Source organism: Phocoena phocoena, chromosome 10 (genome assembly GCF_963924675.1).
Source record: "Phocoena phocoena chromosome 10, mPhoPho1.1, whole genome shotgun sequence".
NCBI lineage: Eukaryota > Metazoa > Chordata > Mammalia > Artiodactyla > Phocoenidae > Phocoena > Phocoena phocoena.
This window is the reverse complement of record NC_089228.1, coordinates 102,116,251-102,138,986: the sequence shown is the minus strand read 5'-3', so window position 1 is coordinate 102,138,986 and position 22,736 is coordinate 102,116,251. Positions and strand designations below refer to the sequence as shown.

General features: G+C 46.4%; 1 protein-coding gene across 1 annotated transcript in view; it reads left to right on the top strand.

Moving 5' to 3' along the window:
• Window positions 1–10,578, top strand: part of CDYL (chromodomain Y like) — a 70,284-nt gene extending 59,706 nt beyond the window's left edge. The window contains exons 3-6 of the mRNA XM_065885050.1: window positions 350–522; window positions 5,722–5,932; window positions 9,473–9,616; window positions 10,420–10,578. Coding sequence (XP_065741122.1) covers window positions 350–522; window positions 5,722–5,932; window positions 9,473–9,616; window positions 10,420–10,578 — 687 coding nt within the window. The remainder of the gene's footprint in view (window positions 1–349; window positions 523–5,721; window positions 5,933–9,472; window positions 9,617–10,419) is intronic.
• Window positions 10,579–22,736: the final 12,158 nt, after the last annotated feature.

The following is a 22,736-nucleotide window of genomic DNA, read 5'->3' as shown; positions in this document are numbered from 1 at the left end:
AGACTAGTAGTTTGTTTGAACTGGTTGCATGCGCCACCTGCTGTCCACACTGTAGAAATGCCAAGGGGATATAATACGTAACTCACCCACCGAGAGCCGCGAGGACGGGACCGTTGAGTAACTCAGATTCACACATCTCTCTTATCCTCCGTTCGTAATTTGTTATGTGATGAGACTCTGTCCCCATTATTCCCAATCCCTGGTTTCAGAAAATAAGAAACTTGCGAGTTACTTGGTAGGTACAGGCAACAGTATCAGGCCGTAGATGCGCTTTGCGTGGATCGAGATGGTCCAGTAATGAGATGCTCTTAGCGTTCCCTTCGCGCCCGTGACTCCCGGTGCCTTTCAGGTGATGAAGGAAGTGCAGAGCGCCCTGAGCACGGCCGCCGCCGACGACAGCAAGCTGGTGCTGTTCAGCGCCGTGGGCAGCGTCTTCTGCTGCGGCCTTGACTTCATCTACTTCATCCGGCGCCTGACGGACGACCGGAAGAGAGAGAGCACGAAGATGGCCGAGGCCATCAGGTACGCACACCTGGTCCGCCGTGAACGCCGGCGTGACCCAGGCCCCGTGGGGCGGGTCTGGACGGGCCTGCGAGCAGGGCGTGCGTCTCCTGCCCTGAGACTCGCTGGTAGCAGAGTTGATCGGATCTTCTGTCTCTGCTGTGGGCCACTTGCCTTGAGCAGATGACACATGTCAAGGTTGGCCGGAGCCCAGCACACGCTCGATGGGGGGCGCTCCAGGGGCAGAGCGCGGGGTAGCACGTGGCGGGGGCTTCGGCCGTCCACGCTCCGTGTGCTCTGCCGCCAGCCCTGGAATAAAGACACTGTCTTTTTCATGTGGTAACTTACCATTTGCTTGACTCTAAAATAAATCGGCTGGACTTTATGACACACTAGTTCCATAACGTCACACGAGAAGGTTTTTTTCAGTAGAAGCAGTACACACAAGCTCATCCTGAGTTCCAGCTACACACAAAACTAGATGATACAGATACACGGAGTTCCCTTTCTTTCACCCCCAGCAAGGCATCCACTGTTTATTTGTATCTTTCCCAACCTTTTTCAAACATTTTCAGATGTGCGTTCCATACACACACACACACACACACACACACACACACAAAGTAATACAGATGTATTTTTGATTCTATCAAATAAGTGGAATTATACTGTGTGTTGTTTTGCAACTTTTCCCATTTAGCAGTATAACTTCTGACATTTCTGTTTCCTCTGTTTTCGGATTTTCTACTCCTTTAACACAACGTTGCAGGAAACTTTCTTTAGAACCACGTGATTCTGCAGTAAGCTTATGCAGGTACATATTTGTATATATTTCCTGCTCATCACTACACGCACAATGAAAAGTGTGATTTTTCAGAGATTAATCTCATTTGAAGTGAATGAAACCCAGTCACCAGCCAGAAAGCCTGTTGTACTGCCCTGCCTACCTCCCTAGAAATGTCACATCCCTAAGGGACCCCAGAGAACCCTTTGTGTGTCTTGGTCATTTACAGGATGAAAACATTTAAAGAGATGCAGACTCGCAAAGTGGCGATAACGTTGGTTGAATCTCCTCCAAAATCCTTAGTTAGTTGGAGAGTTGAAGCTGAGCTGCTTTGATAAGTATTGGGCCCGCTGTGGCTGAGACTCTAAGACTGACGTTGAGGGCACTGGGCTTTCTGGTCCCTAAACCATTCGAGGGCTGCACAGCAGGACGGTGGAAGCCTTTTTCCCGTCTTGGCCTGGAGTAGGTGGGGCATCTCTCTCCAAAAGATCTCCCCAGATGGTTCCGATGGGCGCAGCCCCAAACAGCCCGTCAGAGGAGCCCTGGAACCCCACACCTTGGGACTATAGGGCATTGCCTTGGCCTTTCAGAATATTTTTAATAATTCTCAAAATTAATGTTTTCTCACACTGTATACACGTGTGCATGTATACAAGGCATTGTCTGTTCGTTAATCTTTTCGAACATTACTATTTTTTAGGCTATCGTAGGGTAGTTGTTTTTCCAAAATTAGTTTGAAATTTTATAATCTGATTTTATTAAGCATTGCTCCTGGCTTCCTAAATAATTTCAAACTTGCAGTGTACTAGATGGGACCGTCTTGTTATTCAAAGTAAACTGCTTGATCAGTGCACGTAATTCCTCGACAAGTCATCAGTAACTTTAGGATAACTTGTAGATACTCCTAATTATTGACCCATCCCACCCTTTCAGGATGAATTATAGGAACTTAACGTTCATTTTTAAAATACAGACGCTTATGCCTCAGGTGGTGACTTTGTGTATTCTCCATAAGATCACACTGACATTCCACCTGACTCTGTGATTTGGGGGCTCTGCTGAGTGAGAAGACAGGGTTTGTCGCCTCCGTTCTGGCTCACTCCCCCCGTAGACGGTTCCCTGAGTTCCACCAATAAACTTTCTGGCCCGCTTCTCCAGGGTGGGGTTGCCCTTGACCGGGGCAAAGGCTTGTATTGTTGGGATTAGACAAAGTAGAGGAAGGATAGATCAAGAGCGATCTCATGTGTTGAACTTCTAGGTAACTTTAAATGCTAATTTTCTTCAGCCACCCACTCCATTTCAGAAACTCCAGACTCTCCTCACTCCCCACAGAAGGCCGAATTGGTATCCTAGGGGAAAGCCGAATCTTGCTTTAGGAAATCAGTTCTTCTTTAAATGATATGTTTTTGTCAACGTGAATTTTTCTGAATGCACTCAGGCAGGATCCAAAAATAGTTACACCAGATTGACTTAACCTTTACTTTTGCTCATTTGCATTGAAATTCACGTTTATGTGTGTAAGGTTGGCTTATACACGTAAAGCTATTACTGCGTGTATCTTTTGTTTCTGTGGTGTCTCGTCTCGAATGCCTTAAAACTTTGGGCAAAGAACATCAATCGCAGCGAGTTTCCGAAAGAAAGGTGGGAAATAGGAAGGTCAAGTCTAAACTTTAGATTCTTAAGTATCTGTAGGGGCTGATTCCGTTGCTGGGATTCTTGGCAGTAACCAGTTTGCAGATTAATTGTAATAAAAATACTCAGCACATTAGTGATTAGGGATCAATTTATAATGTTAGGCTTTTGCAGTCTGTGGGGACCAGTAGCTGCTGCTTTGTGTCTGAAGGACCAGGAGCCTCCTCTCCCCAAAAGGAGGCGAGAGCAGAGATTTGGGGAGGGAGCAAAGCCAGAGAGGAAACGTCCCCTGGAACCTGACCTCTTCCGCATTCACTCCCGTTCCAGGCACTCTCGTGAAAGGGGAGATCAGTTGAGAAATGGCAGTGAACTGGCCCTTAATAGGTCAGTTCTTGGTTTCCCCAAAACAATTCCTGGACTGTTGTTCTTAGGTGATTTTCTAACTTGGTGAGGTCTGTGGGGTAGTAAATGTACTTCAAAAGAATGGAGAGAATTTCGGTTTTGTTTAAGAGTCTTTTTGTGGCAAATATGATCTCTTTCCTTCCCTGCTGTTCCCAGCACAGCCTCTCACTCAATTCATAGGCAATCCAGAGGAAAGCGAAGTTTAAATTCAGTATGTTGCATTGAGCACATTTGAACGTTCATGCATTGTAAGTTCTAAAATACACTTGCTTTACGCCCCGCAAAGCAGTGGACAGACGGTCCCTGGCTGCCAGGCCCCCGAGAGCCATCCCGGGCCCCGAAGGCGCCTCCCGCCTCTGGCTGCTGTGTGGCTAAGCCTTCTTGGCTCGGGGAAGTTCCTGCAAAACAGAAAAGCAGTTCTGTGAACTTCTGTTTGGGGTTTTCGGGGGGTTTTCTTTGTTATTTTTTTATTTTCACACGAGAGGGGTTTCTCTGTGAACCGTGCTTGCTCTGGCGTCTCAGAGCTCATCAGATGGCGCGGTGGAGTCCTCCGAGAAGGGGCGATGGCCTTCACTCCAGAGGGAGTCGGTTAATTCATACTCCTCCCAGAAAGAGCCCCGGGTTGAGATGATCAATCCAAGCGAAAATAAAAATAAAATCATCTTCTTAGGGGGGAAAAATTCAGTTCCAATTTCTCCAGCCTGATTTTGCAATATGTATTTTAGAAGCAGATTTTTTTCTTTTATACTGACATATGAGAAGGATTCATTCCTTGTACCGTTTCTCTATAGAATCCCTTTATTACACGGTTTTGATCACCTCTTTCATGTTAAGCTACCATCCCATCCATGGTTTCCAGATGTCAGCACTGAAAGAGCTTCCTTTGCCCCTGTTCACGTAAGCAGATGCATGTGGGGCCACTCGGGGTAAACGTCTGTTTTAAACCAGGGAGACAGCAGTTACCTTCTCAAGGGTCGTTGGTAACTGAGCATAGAAAATGCATTTCCATCACGACTCGTTGACCCAGAATCCTCAAACAGTGGCAGAACTGAAGTAGCTTCACGTACGTGGTCTAGGATTATTTCAAGGACCTATTGTAAAGGTTGTCTGGCTCTCTTTGTGTCCTTAAAACCCAGTGTGATCTTCCTAACGGTGCCCCAGGCTCTCATTTAAAAGTCTCTGCAGCTCATTCGAGTGACCTAATTCTCAATCCCCCCCAACCTTTGGGGACCCTGGGGCAGGCTGAGGTCTGTGCTGACTGCAGGGGCTTTTGAGAAGAGTTCCCAGAGTGAGGCTTGCAGGCTGCCAAACTCTAGGGTCCCCTCCCCCTTACACACACACACCCTACACACACTCCCTCCCTCCAAACCATCACCCCCCGCCATCCAAAGAAGACAGACTCTTCCTGTCAGTGTTTGGGGAGGAGGGGAGACTAGATGATAGAGACGATCTGCACAGATTTGCCTTATTTTTAAATTGCTGAATTGTAGGGAGCAGGACCCAGACTGGTATTTTGGCCCCAAAGCTGGGGGGCGGCAGGTTGAGAATTTGGAGTTCTGGACTTCTGATCTAGAACATAGCTGGCCTTAAAGGCATTATCTTGTATTCATTTGGGTGGATTTGTCCTTTTCTTCACCATGTTAAGTCTTCACATGACGCGACCTCTGATCGTAGTTAGTTAGCTTCCCAGTGCGGGGGAGGGAGACGCACCATCTGGCCCTGAACCGAAGAGCAGAGCAGCCCGCTTCCCAGCCTGTGATGGTCCCAGCGGTGTGATGCTCTCGTCAGGTCTCACATCTCACACGAGCCTGTGAGCTTCTTCTCCCTACATCCCCCAACTCATTCCACCTAGTTCTATATAAACTCAGGAAATTTCTGTCTTTCGAGTTAGTAAGCCGTCTGAAATCACAGACCAAGTCCAGACCTGGGGACTGCAACCCTGGGGTTCCTGACCCCAGGCCCCATGTCCCTGCCCAGCACAGGCTACCGCAGTGACCCCAGGCCAGGCCTCCTGCGGGAGAGCTGCTGGACTGGTCCTCCGAAGCCCATCGTGGTTCCTGGGCTCCTCCTGCCGTCAGGGGAAGACAGGTTGGCCCTGGAGCCCAAGCCGAGAGCACCTTCCGCTGTGTTGTTCCCGCAGAATTCACACAGGTCCTGTGGCAACAGCCACCCTGGCCTGGTGTCCAGGGCACCATTAAGCCTTTGCAGCACACGGTACATAAAGCCAGGGTCCCTGGCAGTGGGGAGAAGGCCATCAGCGAATTCCAAGTCACGGTGATGCCCCCAGAGTTCACATCCCCCAGAGTTCACATCTTGGTGTATTGAATGCCGTAGAAGTAGATTTTTCTGTTGCTCAAACATGCAGTGTTTTGAGTAACTCCCCCATTTATTTTCCGTTTTAGAAACTTCGTGAATACTTTCATTCAGTTTAAGAAGCCTATTATTGTAGCCGTAAACGGCCCAGCCATTGGGCTAGGAGCGTCCATCCTGCCTCTCTGTGACGTGGTTTGGGCCAATGAGAAGGCTTGGTTCCAAACACCCTACACTACCTTCGGACAGAGTCCAGATGGCTGTTCCACCGTGATGTTTCCCAAGATTATGGGAGGAGCATCTGTGAGTACCTCTTTTTAAAAAATCATCTTAGAAAACTTCCTGAAGAAGTCTAGTTTGGTTAGTGTTTTTCTAAATACAGACAAGGTGCCATTCTGGGGGGACTTCGCATCAGATGCACTTGTAATTCAGTTCTTGTTCTTAAGTCATGAAATCACACTTAGTTCAGGAGCTCGTGGAAGGTTTTCATGGTTTGGTTCATAGACTGTTTAGGGAAGAGGCCCTCCTGCCATGAGGAATCTGTCTCTGCGTGATTAACACCGATACCCACGAGTGGTAAACACCCAGTTTGTGACCCAAACGAACCAGAGTTTGCAATCAACAGGTTCTTGCCCTCATAACCTGAAAGCTGCCCTTTCAGGGGAAAGCACGAAGGAGCAAAGCTGGGCCTTTCCCCCCAGGATTGGGGGGGCTTCGTCTTACCTGTTAAATCCAGCCGTAACGAGAGTCTGTGTTTGCGTTGCAGCTTGTGGGTTGTAGAAAGCTCACGTTGCGTTCCTCACTCCTTGAGCCATAATCGGGTACGGGCTGGGGTCCTGGCCTGGGGCTGCAGGCGCAGACGCTGAAGGGGAGGCCGGCACGCGGCGGCAGGAGCCAAGCTGTACAGCGGCGGGCCCTGCGGAGCTTCACCGCCGGCCCCGCGGGGAGCGCTGGGACACACACCCTGCCGTGGGCTGGAGTGGCTGGCTGCCGTGTCCGTCTCGGCTCGGGTTGTGGCGTCACCCCGCGGCAGAGGGGCCCCAGGGCCCCTGGCGTCTGTGCTGACCGTCTTCAGCAGCTGGATCTGGGCGGCACAGCCGTGTCCAGCCGTCGCCCTTGTCCCGTGGGCGCCACCTCCTCCCGCCCGTGTGCGGGGCCGCGCGCCTGGGTGCAGGACTCCCCCCCGTTCCTGGCGGAGACACAGGGGACGAGACAGGGGTGCTGCCTCAGGCGGGGGCCCCCAGCTCACGAGGAAAAGGGTGTTTGCATGCGCTCGTTATTGATGGTGGAAAAAGAGCGTAAGTGCAGTTGAGAAGTAGGTTCCTGGGCACCCGGCTAACACTGGAGCAGCCCTGGCGGCAGGCACTGCCGCAAACAGCGCACAGCGCCCTCTAGGGGCGCTGAAAGGCCCAGGAACCATCGCGGCCTGGAGGGGGCCTGACGGCTCAGAGAAAGGACGTTGCTGGGAAACCTGGCGAGATTGGCAGACAGGTCGCGGCTCAGTCGTGAGAGCATCATGTTGATGGTCATCGCGAGGTGTTCCTTAAGGTGTTACCGTGAGGGACAGCTGGGGGACGGGGCCCAGGAGCTCTCTGTGCTGCTTTTATCATCTCCGTAAGTCTACTCCCTCCCAAGCAGAACGTTTAAAGGGTTTAAAGAAACGTAAGAGGAGTGACGTGGGACAAGCCGCAGCGCTCGTGGCCACATCTGGTCACAGGGTCGCTCCCCCTCGTCTCCCTTCCTGCTGTAGCCCCCCGCCCGCCAGCTGCCCTCAGTGGCCATCCTGCTGGGGACGCTGGGGACGCTGGGCCTTGTGCAGGCCCACGCCCAAGCCGCTGCCCTGGTCCGTGCATGGCTCTGGGGGCCCCCTGCCCTGCCCAGGCAGCAGTCGTGGCTTGAAGGCCAGTGGGACCCTTGCTGGCAGCTGTGGCCCCTCTGGGACCGCCGCGCCCGGAGCTGGGAATAGGGGAGATGGCACCCCTTGGGATCAGCAGGAGGGAGGGTTGCCGTGGCTGTTCTGGCCTCCGCCCCTTGTTTCCCAGCCTGCGGGGACGCAGAGGCCGGCGCCCATCCTCCCAGGGTGCGCGTCTACCCGCTGCTCCCCAGGCCGGCACGGGGAGGGTCTCTGGGCCGGGGACCCCGGGGCCCTGCAGGCAGGGCACAGTCCCAGGCAGGCCGGAGTGAGGAGCGGCGTGGCCGGCGGCTGGGCTCCTCAGGACCTGCCAGCTTGGTCCTGCTCTCCGGCTGGAGGTGCAGAGGGACAGCAGCTGCACCGGCCACTCGGTTCACGTGGTGGACACCCCCTACCCCCCTCCCCCCCCATACCAGGCCTGCCCGGGGGAGCCACGTACAGCCAGGCACTGCGCTTTCTGGGGTCTGTGCAGACCTGCCCCGCGTTGCCTTGTGCATCCCCCCACCTGGAGTAGGAAGGCCGAGTTGGGACCGGCTCTCCCGTAATAGCAGGTAGGGGCGAGCCGGTTCTCGTGAAGGAAGCCAGGCAACAAGGACAGCTCACGACTGGCCGTCACTGCCCCCAGGCCTCAGTGTCCAGAAGAGGGAAGGAGACGGGGTGGGGGGAGCAGTAAGTGACCTCCACGTGGCAGAAAACGATGTTCAAGGAAGTGATGGCGAGGGGCTGAGGATGCCCGCCCCGTCACTCCCACTCCAGACGGCCCAGGGCCGGCAGTGTCTGCATCCACCATCCAAGCTCAGACCCTGGGGTTCAAGCCGGTCTTGAGAACGTGCTCCACGCTCAGTGACCGGCTTGTGGTCTTGTCTGCACGATGCAGTGGAGTGCATAGAAACACGAGCTAGGAGACGGGACCTGGCTCCCCGCCCTCTGTTGAAAGGCCAGTAGATCCGCAGGCATCTGCTTTGCAGCCGCACTGGTGGTTTCCAGGAGGTGCACAGGTCAGCTGAGACGTCTCAGTACTAGCAGGGCCTTTCATATCAAGGGTTTTACCTCTTTTGGAAAATATGTTTCACCGGAGCCTAGAAGCTCGTGGTCAAGTCTTCACGCGTCTTCAGGATAACCTACGGAGAGGAAATTGTCACATCAGAATAGGGTGAGGTTTCTTTGTCAGATAGATTCTCTTTCTCCTTATTGCAGCATCTGAGCCTGTCGTTCGAATGAGATAAAAACCCATACTTGTGTTGAAACCTGAAAAGTGACCTAAGTCCAGGACCAAGTTTTAAAAAAAAGTGTGTGTATGAAATTGATTTTAACATCTGCAGATGTGAACTTCTTCCATGAAGTAACTGTGGTCAGACCCTCTTAAGCAGACTAAGTGGTCATCCAGGTCCTGCAGTTTATTTTTACCATGTGGATGTTAAGCGTGGCTGCCAGGTTACCCTGCAGCAGAAACATCCCTGCCCTTAGAACCTTGCTCTATCGAGGACAGTCAACCGTTGGCCTCTCTGACATAGAAAACGTTGGGTAGCAGTTCTGTGCCTGGTGCTAAATCCCTAAAACCACCAATTGCCATGAGCCTTGCTTACGCCTGTTGCCTGGGAAACCGGTTTGTGTGAATGAGTCCACGCGTGGGCAGGGCTGGCACTGGGCTGCGGCAGGTGGGGAGGGCCATGCCAGTAACTTCAGGTCTCTAGCAGAGGCCTTCTTTGATTTAGATTCCTTGGTTCTGTCCAGGTGATTCTGTTCTACGTCATAAAAATAAGCCTTTTACGTCTTCTTGAAAACCCGCCGGCCGGTACTTACGTCCCCCGTTGATGGCACCTCCCGTGTGTTACTCGCGCTCTGAACTTTCAGGGCTGAGTTTTCGGGCTGTGTCCTCCCTGCCACGCCCTCCCGCGTCTCACGCGCCCTCCGCTCTTCCTTCCTTCCAGGCGAATGAAATGCTGCTCAGCGGACGGAAGCTGACGGCGCAGGAGGCGTGCGGCAAAGGCCTGGTCTCCCAGGTGTTCTGGCCCGGGACCTTCACCCAGGAAGTCATGGTCCGCATTAAGGAGCTCGCCTCCTGTAACCCGGTCGTACGTCCAGTTCCTTCTCTTCCGCGTGTCAGTGCTCTCACCGCGACCTTTCCCTGCAGGGCGCGCACAGGGGGCACCCCCGGCTGCCTCCATGTGCGACACCGGAGGCCGGGCTCGGGCCTCTGCTGACCTTGCCCTCCCTCTGCAGCTACCCGGGAGCCAAGGAGTGCAGTTCAAGCGGAGAGTCAGTCACTTAAGTGTCCCGTGCAAGTCTGCAAAAAGCAACGTTTCTAAAGTTCTTTACTGTTTCCAAAGCCCTTTCGCACAACTGCACTTATTTCTCCCTCAGTGGACTTCAGTTTTTGTTTAATAAGTGTGCTGGGTAACAGTCTTCTAACAAAATTGCATTTAGCAAATTACAGGGTGAAATGTTATTTCATATTAAGGGACACAACTCCCATCTAGGCTGTCCCAGGCATCCCACAACTCGTTACCGAAATTAAATTCCGGTTAGAAAACTCCCGGGGCGGGCATTCTCAGTGAGTATCACAGGCGTGGACAGGGTCCACGCTGGGGGCAGGGGCCCCACAGCCGTAGCTCAGGCCCAAGCCTGGTCACACTGCTGGAGAGAAGCACAGCTCTGTTGTGAATTAGCTTAACAGCCCTTTGAAATGAAGGATCTGTCCAGATCCACAGTGAATGAGATACCTATATCAGGCCTGACACGTATCGTGAGATGTTTGGTCACCTTCTTACCAGGTGGCTCCTCAGGTTTGCTAACTGCCTCCGTAAGCTTGGGGGCAGCGAGGAGCCAGCACTTGCAGCCACAGTCCCCGCTAATCACAGCTCATTGTCTGGCACAGGTGCTCGAGGAATCCAAGGCCCTGGTGCGCTGCAACATGAAGCTGGAGCTGGAGCAGGCCAACGAGCGGGAGTGCGAGGTGCTGAAGAAGATCTGGGGCTCGGCCCAGGGCATGGACTCCATGCTCAAGTACCTGCAGAGGAAGATCGACGAGTTCTGACGGCCGGGCTGCCCCAGACGACCCTGGAGTCGCATCGCGCAGGCCGGCTGGGGCTCCCCGGGGCGCGGACCCACCCTCACAGCCTGAAACAGGTTCACGTGGAGCTCACGCTTGGAAGCAGGACTTGAAACAGCCAAGCTATTTATTACCAAGGAGTTTTTAAGTACTGTAACTTTAAAATAAATAACTACAAAGCTCCTTTGTCCAAACGTCATTATTATACTTAATACACACACAAGTATAAAAGTATAAATTGTGAGCTCTGGGCTGCTCTTTGAGGCTCTACTTTTTGTTATCTTTGGCTAGTACTGTATAAAAAAGAAGTGTGTTTTCCTGGTTTGGGTGTCAGAAAAGTCTGGAATAATGTTTGTTTTCCTTGTTTTTTCCTTCTAGAAAACAGAATCTAAAGAGGTGTTAGCCCGCCTCGCCCCCACCCCCACCCCAAATAGAATTACGGAAAGATCTGAGGCATGCCCTTGTCTCCAGGAAGGTACAAAAACCTCAGAGATGGAAAATTCTCAATCAAAAGGAAGACTTATCCTAAAAGAATAAGTATTTCTGATTAAACACCCACTGCTGAATATACCCCCAGACTAAAACACGCCTAGGATTCACACTGAGAAAGCAGTTGATTCCGCCCTCTTTCTTAAATATGTCCGATTCTTACCCAGTTAACAGAAAGAAACCACTCTCTCTAGGGGAAAGCTTGTTTTGCAGTGTTGGCGAATCACTGAATAGCTAAGTATGATTTCTAAGTTATAGGGTTTATAATTAATTTTTCTGACCCATTTGAAAAAAATAACTATATAAGTGCTTCATGTTACTGGGTGAGAACTACTTTATATACAGTTATGATTTCTATTTGCAGATATGATTGATGTATTACACCAAAAATAAAGTATTTTTATGTTTATAAAGTGTAATTTTTAGGTTCACTTAGAATATATTTTATTTAATAAGTTAAAATTCTTTTGGCACACTATTAAATGCAGAAACTCCTTTTTAAGAGAAAGAGCTACCTTATATCGACGTTTAATGTTCTTGGTCTCTGCTTTCATGTCTACACAATAATACCAAGTACAGGATGCTGTCCAAGAGTGCCCTGTGTAAATAGACGTCCGCATTCCCGCCAGGAGTGGGGACTGATTCCTGATTCCAGACGCCTATCGTTCGGTAGGCTTCTGAGCTTGCAATCATATTGAATGTATGAAGAATGAAATAAAATCAAAACCTTATTTTTGTACAGTTTTGAAGTTTATACTTAGAACCGACCACCTCCCGGCCTCGTGGAGAGCTGTACAGCGTGTAAATCTGCCTTTACCATGGATTGGCTGGTGCAGTATTTTTGCATCTGTGGGACCTACTTTTTTCGTTCAGTAGTTTGAACTATATATAAACTGTACAATCTGTAAAGTTTTTATAGAATAAATATTCAGCTGTGAAAACTGGTTAAATAAAACTAATATTTCTTAACACATTCGAAATGTTTCTCTGATAATTCTTCACTTCTGAAGTTCCTCATGAGACGTTTACATTTTGTGTGAAATACACACACGGGCATATCACATTTGACAGTTTTAGGGAAACCCACGCCCACAATGTAACCAGAAGCAGGTGGAAGGCAGCTGACTAGGACCACCCCACGGCCCCTCTTGGCCAGAGAGCAGAAGAAGGGGAAAGCCTCTGGGCCGAGCAGGAGCCCTCAGGGGCTCCAACCTCCACGTCCTTCACTTGGCTTACACCAATACGAACAAATGGTATGCAAAAGAAGGAAACTGTGTTAGAGAATTGGCTCTAACAAGTAGTGACACATCACGAGAGAGGGACAATGGGCATAGGGCTCGTCTGCTGGGTCTGTCACTGTCCTCCTCTGCTTCCCCCAAAGCCAACTCTGATCAGCCCCTCTGGCGGCCTCTGTGTCACTGACCTTTCTGTCCCTTCCATAACCGGCTTTCCCCAGCCCTGCCCTTCCTGTCCTAGATGCTCTGGTGACCTCCAGAACATGCCAGGGGGGGCCCTGCCCTCCACGGTAAGGGAGAGACTCCAGGCAAATTAAACAGTCCTCCAAGTGCCTTTAGGCCCTGGAGCAAAGCCCAGAACTTGAGTGACATCGTGACTCTGCGACATTGCATGTACCTGTTTACTTTTTTTTTTTAATTTATTTATTTTGGGCTGCATTGGGTCTTCATTGCAGCGCGTGGGCCTCTCAGGCTCCAGTAGTTGTGACACATGGGCTCAGTAGTTGTGGCACACGGGCTTAGTTGCTCTGCAGCCTGTGGGATCTTCCCGGACCAGGGCTCGAACCCGTGTCCCCTGCATTGGCAGGCGGATTCCCAACCACTGCGCCACCAGGGAAGCCCACTTGTTCAGCTTTGTACGTGAGGAAATAGGCTCAGAGGGGCCAAGGGCCTGCTCATCATTACAGAGCCTGTGAGTGTCTGGGCCCAGGAGCAGCCAATGCTCCCCAGACGCCACCGCTCCTCCCCCAGCACCCTGACTCACCAAAACCAAACTGAGATTGAAACTGGCCGTGGAGAGTGCAAAGCGGTGGTTGCCGGACTTCGTTGCATATTAGAATCATCTGGGGAGCCTGGAAAACTCTGGATGCCCACAAATCCATTTAAATCAGCACCTCAGGGCTGAGACTCAAGCATCTAGGGTGTTTGGCCCAGGACAAGTAGCTTGGCTCTTCTATGCCTGGAGTGCGGAGGGGCAGGAGGGTGGCCTGGAGAATCCAGTCCGTTCTGCACCCTGTGAGCCCACAATCCTGTGCATGGAAGTGGTGGGTGGAGGCTGCTTGGCAGCTCAGGATTTAGGGCTTTTTCAAGCAGAGGCTGGACCTACCACCCTAGAATTTTGATGGTCTACAAACTATTCTGCATCTGGAGGAGCTGGACCAGTCCACCAAGCGATCTCTATGCTAACACATAGAAATAAACATCCTCAAGGAGGTCAGCCAGGATAGTGGAGTAGAGAGACCCTGAGCTCACCTCTCACAGGCAGGCCTAAAATCAAAACTATTTGCAGAACCACCGTCAATGAAAAAGCCCGGAACCTACCAGAAAATACCTTCTACAACTAAAGATACAAAGAACGAGTGACATGGGTAGGAAGGGCAGAGTCGCAACATAGCCGAGTCCCATAACCCAGGTGAGCAACCCACAAACGTGAGAATCACTACAATTGCAGAGATTCTCCCAAAGGCTACAGGGTCTGAGCCCCACATCAGACTCCTCAGTCTGCGAGTCTGTGCCAGGAACACAAGCCCCCAGAACATTCGGCTTTGAAGGGCAGCAGGGCTCTCAAGAGTCCCAGAGGGTGGGGGGAAATAGACTTCACTCTTTTAACGGACCACACGAAACCTCACGAGGACCCTGGTGACGGCAAGTGACACTTGGATCTCCCTCCAGCTTACTGGCCTCAGGACCCAGCCCCTCCCTCCCCCACCAGCCTGTAGGCACCAGGACTGAGGTGTGTCAGGCCACGCGACTAACTGGGTGCACACACAAGCTGCCTTAAGACCCCCCTGAGCCCACAGCCATCCGTGGACATGGCCCTGCCCCTCCAGAGGGCCCAGGACCCAGCCCCACACACCAGCACACATGCACTACACCACAGACACCCAGGGCCCTGCGGCCTGAGACCCCAAGGCCCATCTCAGCCCATCTCTACCCATCAGTGACCAAGTACCGGCCCCAGAATCCCCAGCAAGCCTCAGGACCACCCACCAGCAGGCAGACCCAGCCACAGGACATCCACAGCCCCTCAACCGGCAGACTCAGCACCTGTCCTGGGACCAGCTGGGCCCCTCCTTCTGCCCACTAGCAAATGAAAATAATAAGTGATCCAAAGATCTATGGGTCACAGCTCTAAGAGGGAAGTTCACAGTGATACAACCTTACATCAGGAAACAAGAGAAATCTCAAACAACCTAACCTTACACCTAAAGGAACTAGAAAAAGAACAAAGAAAACCCAAAGTTAGCAGAAGGAAAGAAATCATAAAGATCAGAGCAAAAATAAATGAAGTAGAGAAAAAAACAATAGATCAGTGAAACTAAGAGCTAGTTCTTTAAAAAGAAAATTCAAACCTTTAGGCAGACTCATTAAGAAAAAAGAGAGAGCCCAAATCAAGATCAGATATGAAAAAGGAGAAGTTACAACCCAAACCGTAAACCTACACCGTAAAGGGCAGTCCTGCTGCCCTTAAATACAAAGGATAAGAGACTACTACAAACTATAGTATATACTATACTATATAGTTATATCCCAATAAAATGGACAAACCTTGAGGAAACTGACAAATTCCTAGAAATGTACAACCTCCCAAGACTGAACCAGGAAGAAACAGAAAATAAGAACAGACCACTTACCAGTAATGAAATTGAATCAGTAACTTTTAAAAAGCCTCCCAAACAAAAGTCCAGGACCAAATGGCCTCACAGGTGAATTCTTCCACACATTTAAAAACACTTAACACCCATCCTCCTCACACTATTCCAAAACAATTGCAGAGGAAGGAACACTTATGAACTCATTCTGTGAGTCCAGCATCACCTTGATACCAAAACCAGACAAAGATACCACAAAAAAAGAAAATTACATGCCAATGTCACTGATTAACATACATGCAAAAATCCTAAACAAAATATTAGCAAACCAAATGCAACTACATTAAAAGGATCATACCGGGCTTCCCTGGTGGCACAGTGGTTGAGAGTCTGCCTGCCGATGCAGGGGACACGGGTTCATGCCCCGGTCCACGAGGATCCCACATGCCGCGGAGCAGCTGGGCCCATGAGCCATGGCCACTGAGCCTGCGCGTCCAGAGCCTGTGCTCCGCAACGGGAGAGGCCACAACAGTGAGAGGCCCGCGTACCGCGCAAAAAAAAAAAGATAATACCATGATCAAGTGGGATTTAACCCAGGGATGCAAGAATTTTTCAATATCCACAAATTAATCAATGTTATGCACCACATTAAACTAAAGAATAAAAACCATATGATCATCTTAATAGATGCAGAAAAAGCACTTAATACAATTCAACATCCATTTATGATAAAAACTCTCCAGAAAGTGGGTATAGAGGAAACATACCTCAACATAATAAAGGCCATATATGATAAGCCCACAGCTAACATATTCAGTGGTGAAAAGTTGAAAGCAATTTCTCTAAGATCAGGAACAAGACAAGGATGCCCACTCTTGCCACTTTTATTCAACACAGTATTGGAAGTCCTAGCCACAGCACTCACACAAGAAAAAAAAAGTAAAAGGAATCCAAATTGGAAAGGAAGGAGTTAAATTGTCATTGTTTGCAGATGACATGATACTACACACAGAAAATCCTAAGGACACCACCAGAAAACTACTAGCACTCATCAATGAATTCAGTAAATTTGTAATACAAAATTAATGTACAAAAATCTGTTGAATTTCTATACACACTCAGGAAGAGAAATTAAGGAAACAATTCCATGTACAATTGCATCAGGAAAGAATTAAATACCTAGTAATAAACCTACCTAAGGAAGCTAAAGACCTGTACTCAGAAAACTATAAGACACTGATGAAAGAAATTGGAGATGACACAAACGTATGGAAAGATACATCATATTCATGGATTTAAAGAACTAATATTGTTATAATGACCATATTACCCAAGGCAATCTACATATTCAACGCTATCCCTATCAAAATACCAATGGTACTTTTCACAGAACTAGAACAAATAATTTTAAAGTTTGTATAGAAACGCAAGAGACCCTGAATAGCCAGAATGATCTTGAGAAAGAACAGAATTGTTAGAATTGTATAGACTTAAGACTATACGGTGCTGCAGTAATCAAAACAGTATGGTACTGGCACAGAAACAGACACCTAGATCAATGGAACAGAACAGAGAGCCCAGAGATAAACCCACGCACTTACAGTCAATTAACCTATGAGAAAGGAGACAATATACAGTGGAGAAAAGACAGTCTCTTCGATAACTGGTGCAGGGAAAACTGGACAGCTACACGTCAAAGAATGAAATTAGTACATTTCCTAACACCACATACAAAAATAAACTCAAAATGGATTGAAGACCTAAATGTAAGATCACAAACCATAAAGCTCTTAGAAGAAAACAGGCAGAACACTCTCTGACATAAATCATAGCAATATATTTTTTGGATCTGTCTCCTAAGGCAAAGGAAACAAAAGCAAAAGTAAACAAATGGGACCTAATTAAACTTAAAAGCTTCTGCAGAGCAAAGGCAACCACTGACAAAATAAAAAGACAACCTAAAGGAATGAGAGAAATTATTTGTAAATGATATGATCGATAAAGGATTTAATGTCCAAAATACATAAAAAGTTCATACAATTCAACATCAAAAATATAAACAACTTAGGGCTTCCCTGGAGGCACAGTGGTTGAGAGTCCGCCTGCCGATGCAGGGGACACGGGTTCCTGCCCCGGTCCGGGAAGATCCCTACATGCCGCGGAGCAGCTGGGCCCGTGAGCCATGGCCACTGAGCCTGCGCGTCCGGAGCCTGTGCTCCGCAATGGGAGAGGCCACAACAGTGAGAGGCTCATGTACCACACACACACACACATATATATATATATAAAAACAACTTAAAACATGGGCAGAAGACCTGAGTAGACATTTTTCCAAAGAAGACATACAGATGGCCAACAGGCACATAAGATGCTCAATATCGTTAATCAGAAAAATGCAAATCAAAACCATAATCAGATATCATCTCACACCTGTCAGAATGGCCATCATCAAAAAGACCATTAAGGGATTTCCCTGGCAGTCCAGTGGTTAAGACTCCACACTTCCACTGCAGAAGGCACCAGTTCAATCCTTGGTCAGGGAACTACGATCTCATATGCTGCATGGCACAACCAAAAATAACAAAAGACTAATAACAAATGTTGGTGAAGATGTGGAGAAAAGGGAACCCTGGTACACTGCTGCTGGGAATGTAAATTGGTACAGCCACCACGGAAAAAAGTATGGAGGTTCCTCAAGTAACTAAAAATAGAACAACCATATGATCTAGCAATTCCACTCCTGGGTATAGAGCCGAAGAAAATGAAAACACTAACTGGAAAAGACACGTGCACTTCAATGTTCACAGTATTGTTTATAATAGCCAAGATATGAAAGCAACCTAAGTGTCCATCAACAGATGAATGGATAAAGAAGATGTGGTAGCAGCATATAATGGAATACTACTCAGCCATAAAAATGAAATTTTGCCATTTGCAACAACTTGGAGGTCATTATGCTTAGTGAAATAAGACAAAGACAAATGCTATAGGATATCACTTATATGTGGAATCTAAAAAATAAAACAAATTAGTTAATATAACAAAAGAAAGAAACTCACACACATAGAGAACTAGTGGTTACCAGTGGGGAGAGGGGCAAGATAGGGGTAAGGGATTAAGAGGCACAAACTACTATGTATAAAATAAACTACAAGGATATATTGTACAGTGCAGGGAATATAGCCAATATTTTATAATAACTATAAGTGAAGTTATTTAAAGTTTTAAAATTTGTGAATAACTATGTTGTATACATGAAACATACATTGTAAATCAACCATACATCAATTTAAAAATGAAAATAAAATATCACCCCTCGGGGCTTCCCTGGTGGCACAGTGGTTAAGAATCCGCCTGCCAATGCAGGGGACATGGGTTCGAGCCCTGGTCCAGCAAGATCCCACATGCCATGAAGCAACTAAGCCCACACGCCACAACTACTGAGCCTGCGCTCAAGAACCCGTGAGCCACAACTTCTAAGCCCACGTGCCTAGAGCCTGTGCTCCACAAGAGAAGCCACCGCAATGAGAAGCCCATGCACCACGACAAAGAGTAGCCCCCCCTTGTCACAATTAGAGGAAGACCACACAGAGAAACAAAGACTCAACGCAGCCACAAGAAAAAATAATTTTTAAAAATCACCCCTCTATAAAAAAAAATAAACAGCTTCACTGCTTGGCAACAGAGGAAGGACTGACAACATTCCAGAAAACTCCCTGTCCTCCAGGGAACATTATGATGGTGTCTCTGAAGATGCAGACAAATATCTGCTTAGTAAAAATGGCAGCGGATGATTTGAACATTGGTTTAAAAGTTACTTTTTGCTGTGATTGAAAGACTAACATTTTCTAAAAGTTGACTTTATGATCTTAGAGCCATATTATGTCATTAGGTGACTTTTTTTTTTTAACAAATGCCTGTACTAAACGAAGGCTAAGATCTAATGAGTTTTAACATTAATTCCTATTTCCCTAAATTTTATGTCATATTCTAAAACTGAACTTAAAAGGACTGAAGTCATACAAACTATGTCCTTCAACCACAATGGAATGAAATTAGATATCAATAACAAATTTAAGAAAGTAGAATATGAGGACATTAAAAGATTAAATTCCTAAACAAAGAATAAACTTTAGAAAATATTCAGAGATAAATGAAAGTGAAAAACATATTATATAACAAAACACCTATGTTAAAAAGTAAACAGATATTAAGTCAATAACATTACACCTTAAGAAACTAGAAAAAAGAGCACACTAAACCCATAGGAAGCAGAAGGAAGGAAATGAAAAAAAGAGTAGAGAAGTAAGTAAAATGGAGACTAAAAAAATAGTAGAGAAAAATCAAGGAAACCAAATGTTAGTTCTTTGAAAAAATCAGACTAAGGAAAAAATACTCAAATTACTAATAGCAGGAGTGAGAGAGAGGACAGTACTACCAAACTTACAGAAGTAAAAAGAACATAAGTCAAGTCATAAATAACACAAAACCCCTTTGGGGAAGACAAAAAAAAAAAAAGAACATAAGGCAGCACTATGAGCTGTATGCCAACAAACTAGATAAGTGACATGAGACGGGCTAATCCCTAGAAAGAAACAAACTACTGAAACTGACTCAAGCAACAGACAACTTGAATACACCTATAACAAGTAAAGAGACTGAGTCGGTAATCAAAAACTTCCCACAAAGAAAAGCCCTGGACCAAATGGCTCCACTCATGAATTCTATCAAACACTTGAGGAATCAGTACCACATTCACAGAAAGACAAACAAAATGAAAAGGCAGAGACCTATGTACCAGATGAAGGAAAAAGATAAAACCCCAGAAAAACTAAATGAAGTGGAGATAGGCAACCTTCCAGAAGAAGAATTCAGAATAATGATAGTGAAGATGAGCCAGGACCTCAGAAAAAGAATGGAGGCAAAGATCGAGAAGATGCAAGAAATGTTTAACAAAGACCTAGAAGAATTAAAGAACAAACAGACATGAACAATACAATAACTGAAATGGAAACTACACTAGAAGGAATCAACAGCAGAATAACTGAGGCAGAAGAACAGATAAGTGACCTGGAAGACAGAATGGTGGAATTCACTGCTGCGGAACAGACTAAAGTAAAAAGAATGAAAAGAAATGAAGACAGACTAAGAGACCTCTAGGACAACATTAAATGCAACAACATTCGCATTATAGGGGTCCCAGAAGGAGAAGAGAGAGAGAGAAAGAACCCGAGAAAACATTTGAAGAGATTATAGTCGAAAACTTCCCTAACATGGGAAAGGAAATAGCCACCCAGGTCTAAGAAGCGCAGAGAGTCCCAGGCAGGATAAACCCAAGGAGAAATACGCCGAGACACATAGTAATCAAACTGGCAAAAATTAAAGACAAAGAAAAATTATTGAAAGCAGCAAGGGAAAAATGACAACATACAAGGGAACTCCCATAAGGTTAAACAGCTGATTTCTCAGCAGAAACTCTACAAGCCAGAAGGGAGTGGCATGATATACTTAAAGTGATGAAAGGGAAGAAACTACAACCAAGATTACTCTACCCAGCAAGGATCTCATTTAGATTCGATGGAGAAAACAAAAGCTTTACAGACAAGCAAAAGCTAAGAGAATTCAGCACCACCAAACCAGCTTTACAACAAATGCTAAAGGAACTTCTCTAAGTGGGAAACACAAGAGAAGAAAAGGACCTACAAAAACAAACCCAAAACAATTAAGAAAATGGCCATAGGAACATACATATCAATAATTACCTTAAATGTGAATGCATTAAATGCTCCAACCAAAAGACACAGGCTTGCTGAATGGATACAGAAACAAGACCCATCTATATGCTGTCTACAAGAGACCCACTTCAGACCTAGGGACACATACAGACTGAAAGTAAGGGGATGGAAAAAGATATTCCATGCAAATGGAAATCAAAAGAAAGCTGGAGTAGCTATACTCGTATCAGATAAAATAGACTTTCAAATAAAGAATGTTACAAGAGACAAGGAAGGACACTACATAATGATCAAGGGATCAATCCAAGAAGAAGATATAACAATTATAAATATATATGCACCCAACATAGGAGCACCTCAATACATAGGCAACTGCTAACAGCTATAAAAGAGGAAATCGACAGTAACACAATAATAGTGGGGGACTTTAACACCTCACTTACACCAATGGACAGATCATCCAAAATGAAAATAAATAAGGAAACAGAAGCTTTAAATAACACAACAGACCAGATAGATTTAAGTGATATTGATAGGACATTCCATCCAAAAACAGCAGATTACACTTTCTTCTCAAGTGCGCACAGAACATTCTCCAGGAGAGATCACATCTTGGGTCACAAATCAAGCCTCAGTAAATTTAAGAAAATTGAAATAATATCAAGCATCTTTTCTGACCACAACACTATGAGATTAGAAATGAATTACAGGGAAAAAAATGTGAAAAACACAAACACATGGAGGCTAAACAATATGTTACTAAATAACCAAGCGATAACTGAAGAAATCCAAGAGGAAATAAAAAAATACCTAGAGACAAATGACAATGAAAACATGACAATCCAAAACCTATGGGATGCAGCAAAAGCAGTTCTAAGAGGGAAGTTTATAGCTATATAAGCCTACCTCAAGAAACAAGAAAAATCTCAAGTAAACAATCTAACCTTACACCTAAAGGAACTAGAGAAAGAAGAATAAACAAAACCCAAAGTTAGCAGAAGGAAAGAAATCATAAAGATCAGAGCAGAAATAAATGAAAGAGAAACAAAGTAAACAAAGCAAAGATCAATAAAACTAAAAGCTGGTTCTTTAAGATAAACAAAATTGATAAACCATTAGCCAGACTCATCAAGAAAAAGGACTCAAATCAATAAAATTAGAAATGAAAAAAGAGAAGCTACAACAGACACCACAGAAATACAAAGCATCCTAAGAGACTGCTACAAGCAACTCTATGCCAATAAAATGGACAACCTAGAAGAAATGGACTAATTCTTAGAAAGGTATAACCTTCTAGGACTGAACCAGGAAGAAGCAGAAAATATGAACAGACCAGTCACAAGTAATGAAATTGAAACTGTGATTAAAAATCTTCCAACAAACAAAAGTCCAGGACCAGATGGCTTCACAGGGGAATTCTATCCAACATTCAGAGAAGAGCTAACACCCATCCTTCTCAAACTCTTCCCAAAAATTGCAGAGGAAGGAACACTCCCAAGCTCGTTCTACAAGGCCACCATCACCCTGATACCAAAATCAAAGATAGTACAAAAAAAGAAAATTACAGACCAATATCACTGATGAATGTAGATGCAAAAATCCTCAACAAAATACTAGCAGACAGAATCCAACAACACATTAAAAGGATCATACACCACGATCAAGTGGGATTTATCCCAGGGATGCAAGGATTCTTCAACATATGCAAACCAATCAATGTGATACACCATATTAACAAATTGAAGAATAAAAACCATATGATCATCTCAATAGATGCAGAAAAAGCTTTTGACAAAATTCAACACCCATTTATGAAAAAAACTCTCCAGAAAGTGGGCATAGAGGGAACCTACCTCAACATAATAAAGGCCATATATGACAAAACCACAGCAAACATCATTCTCAATGGTGAAAAACTGAAAGCATTTCCTCTAAGATTAGGAACAAGACAAGGATGTCCACTCTCACCACTATTATTCAACATAGTTTTGGAAGTCCTAGCCACAGAAATCAGAGAAGAAATAAAAGGAATACAAATTGGAGAAGAATAAGTAAAACTGTCACTGTTTGCAGATGACATGATACTATACATA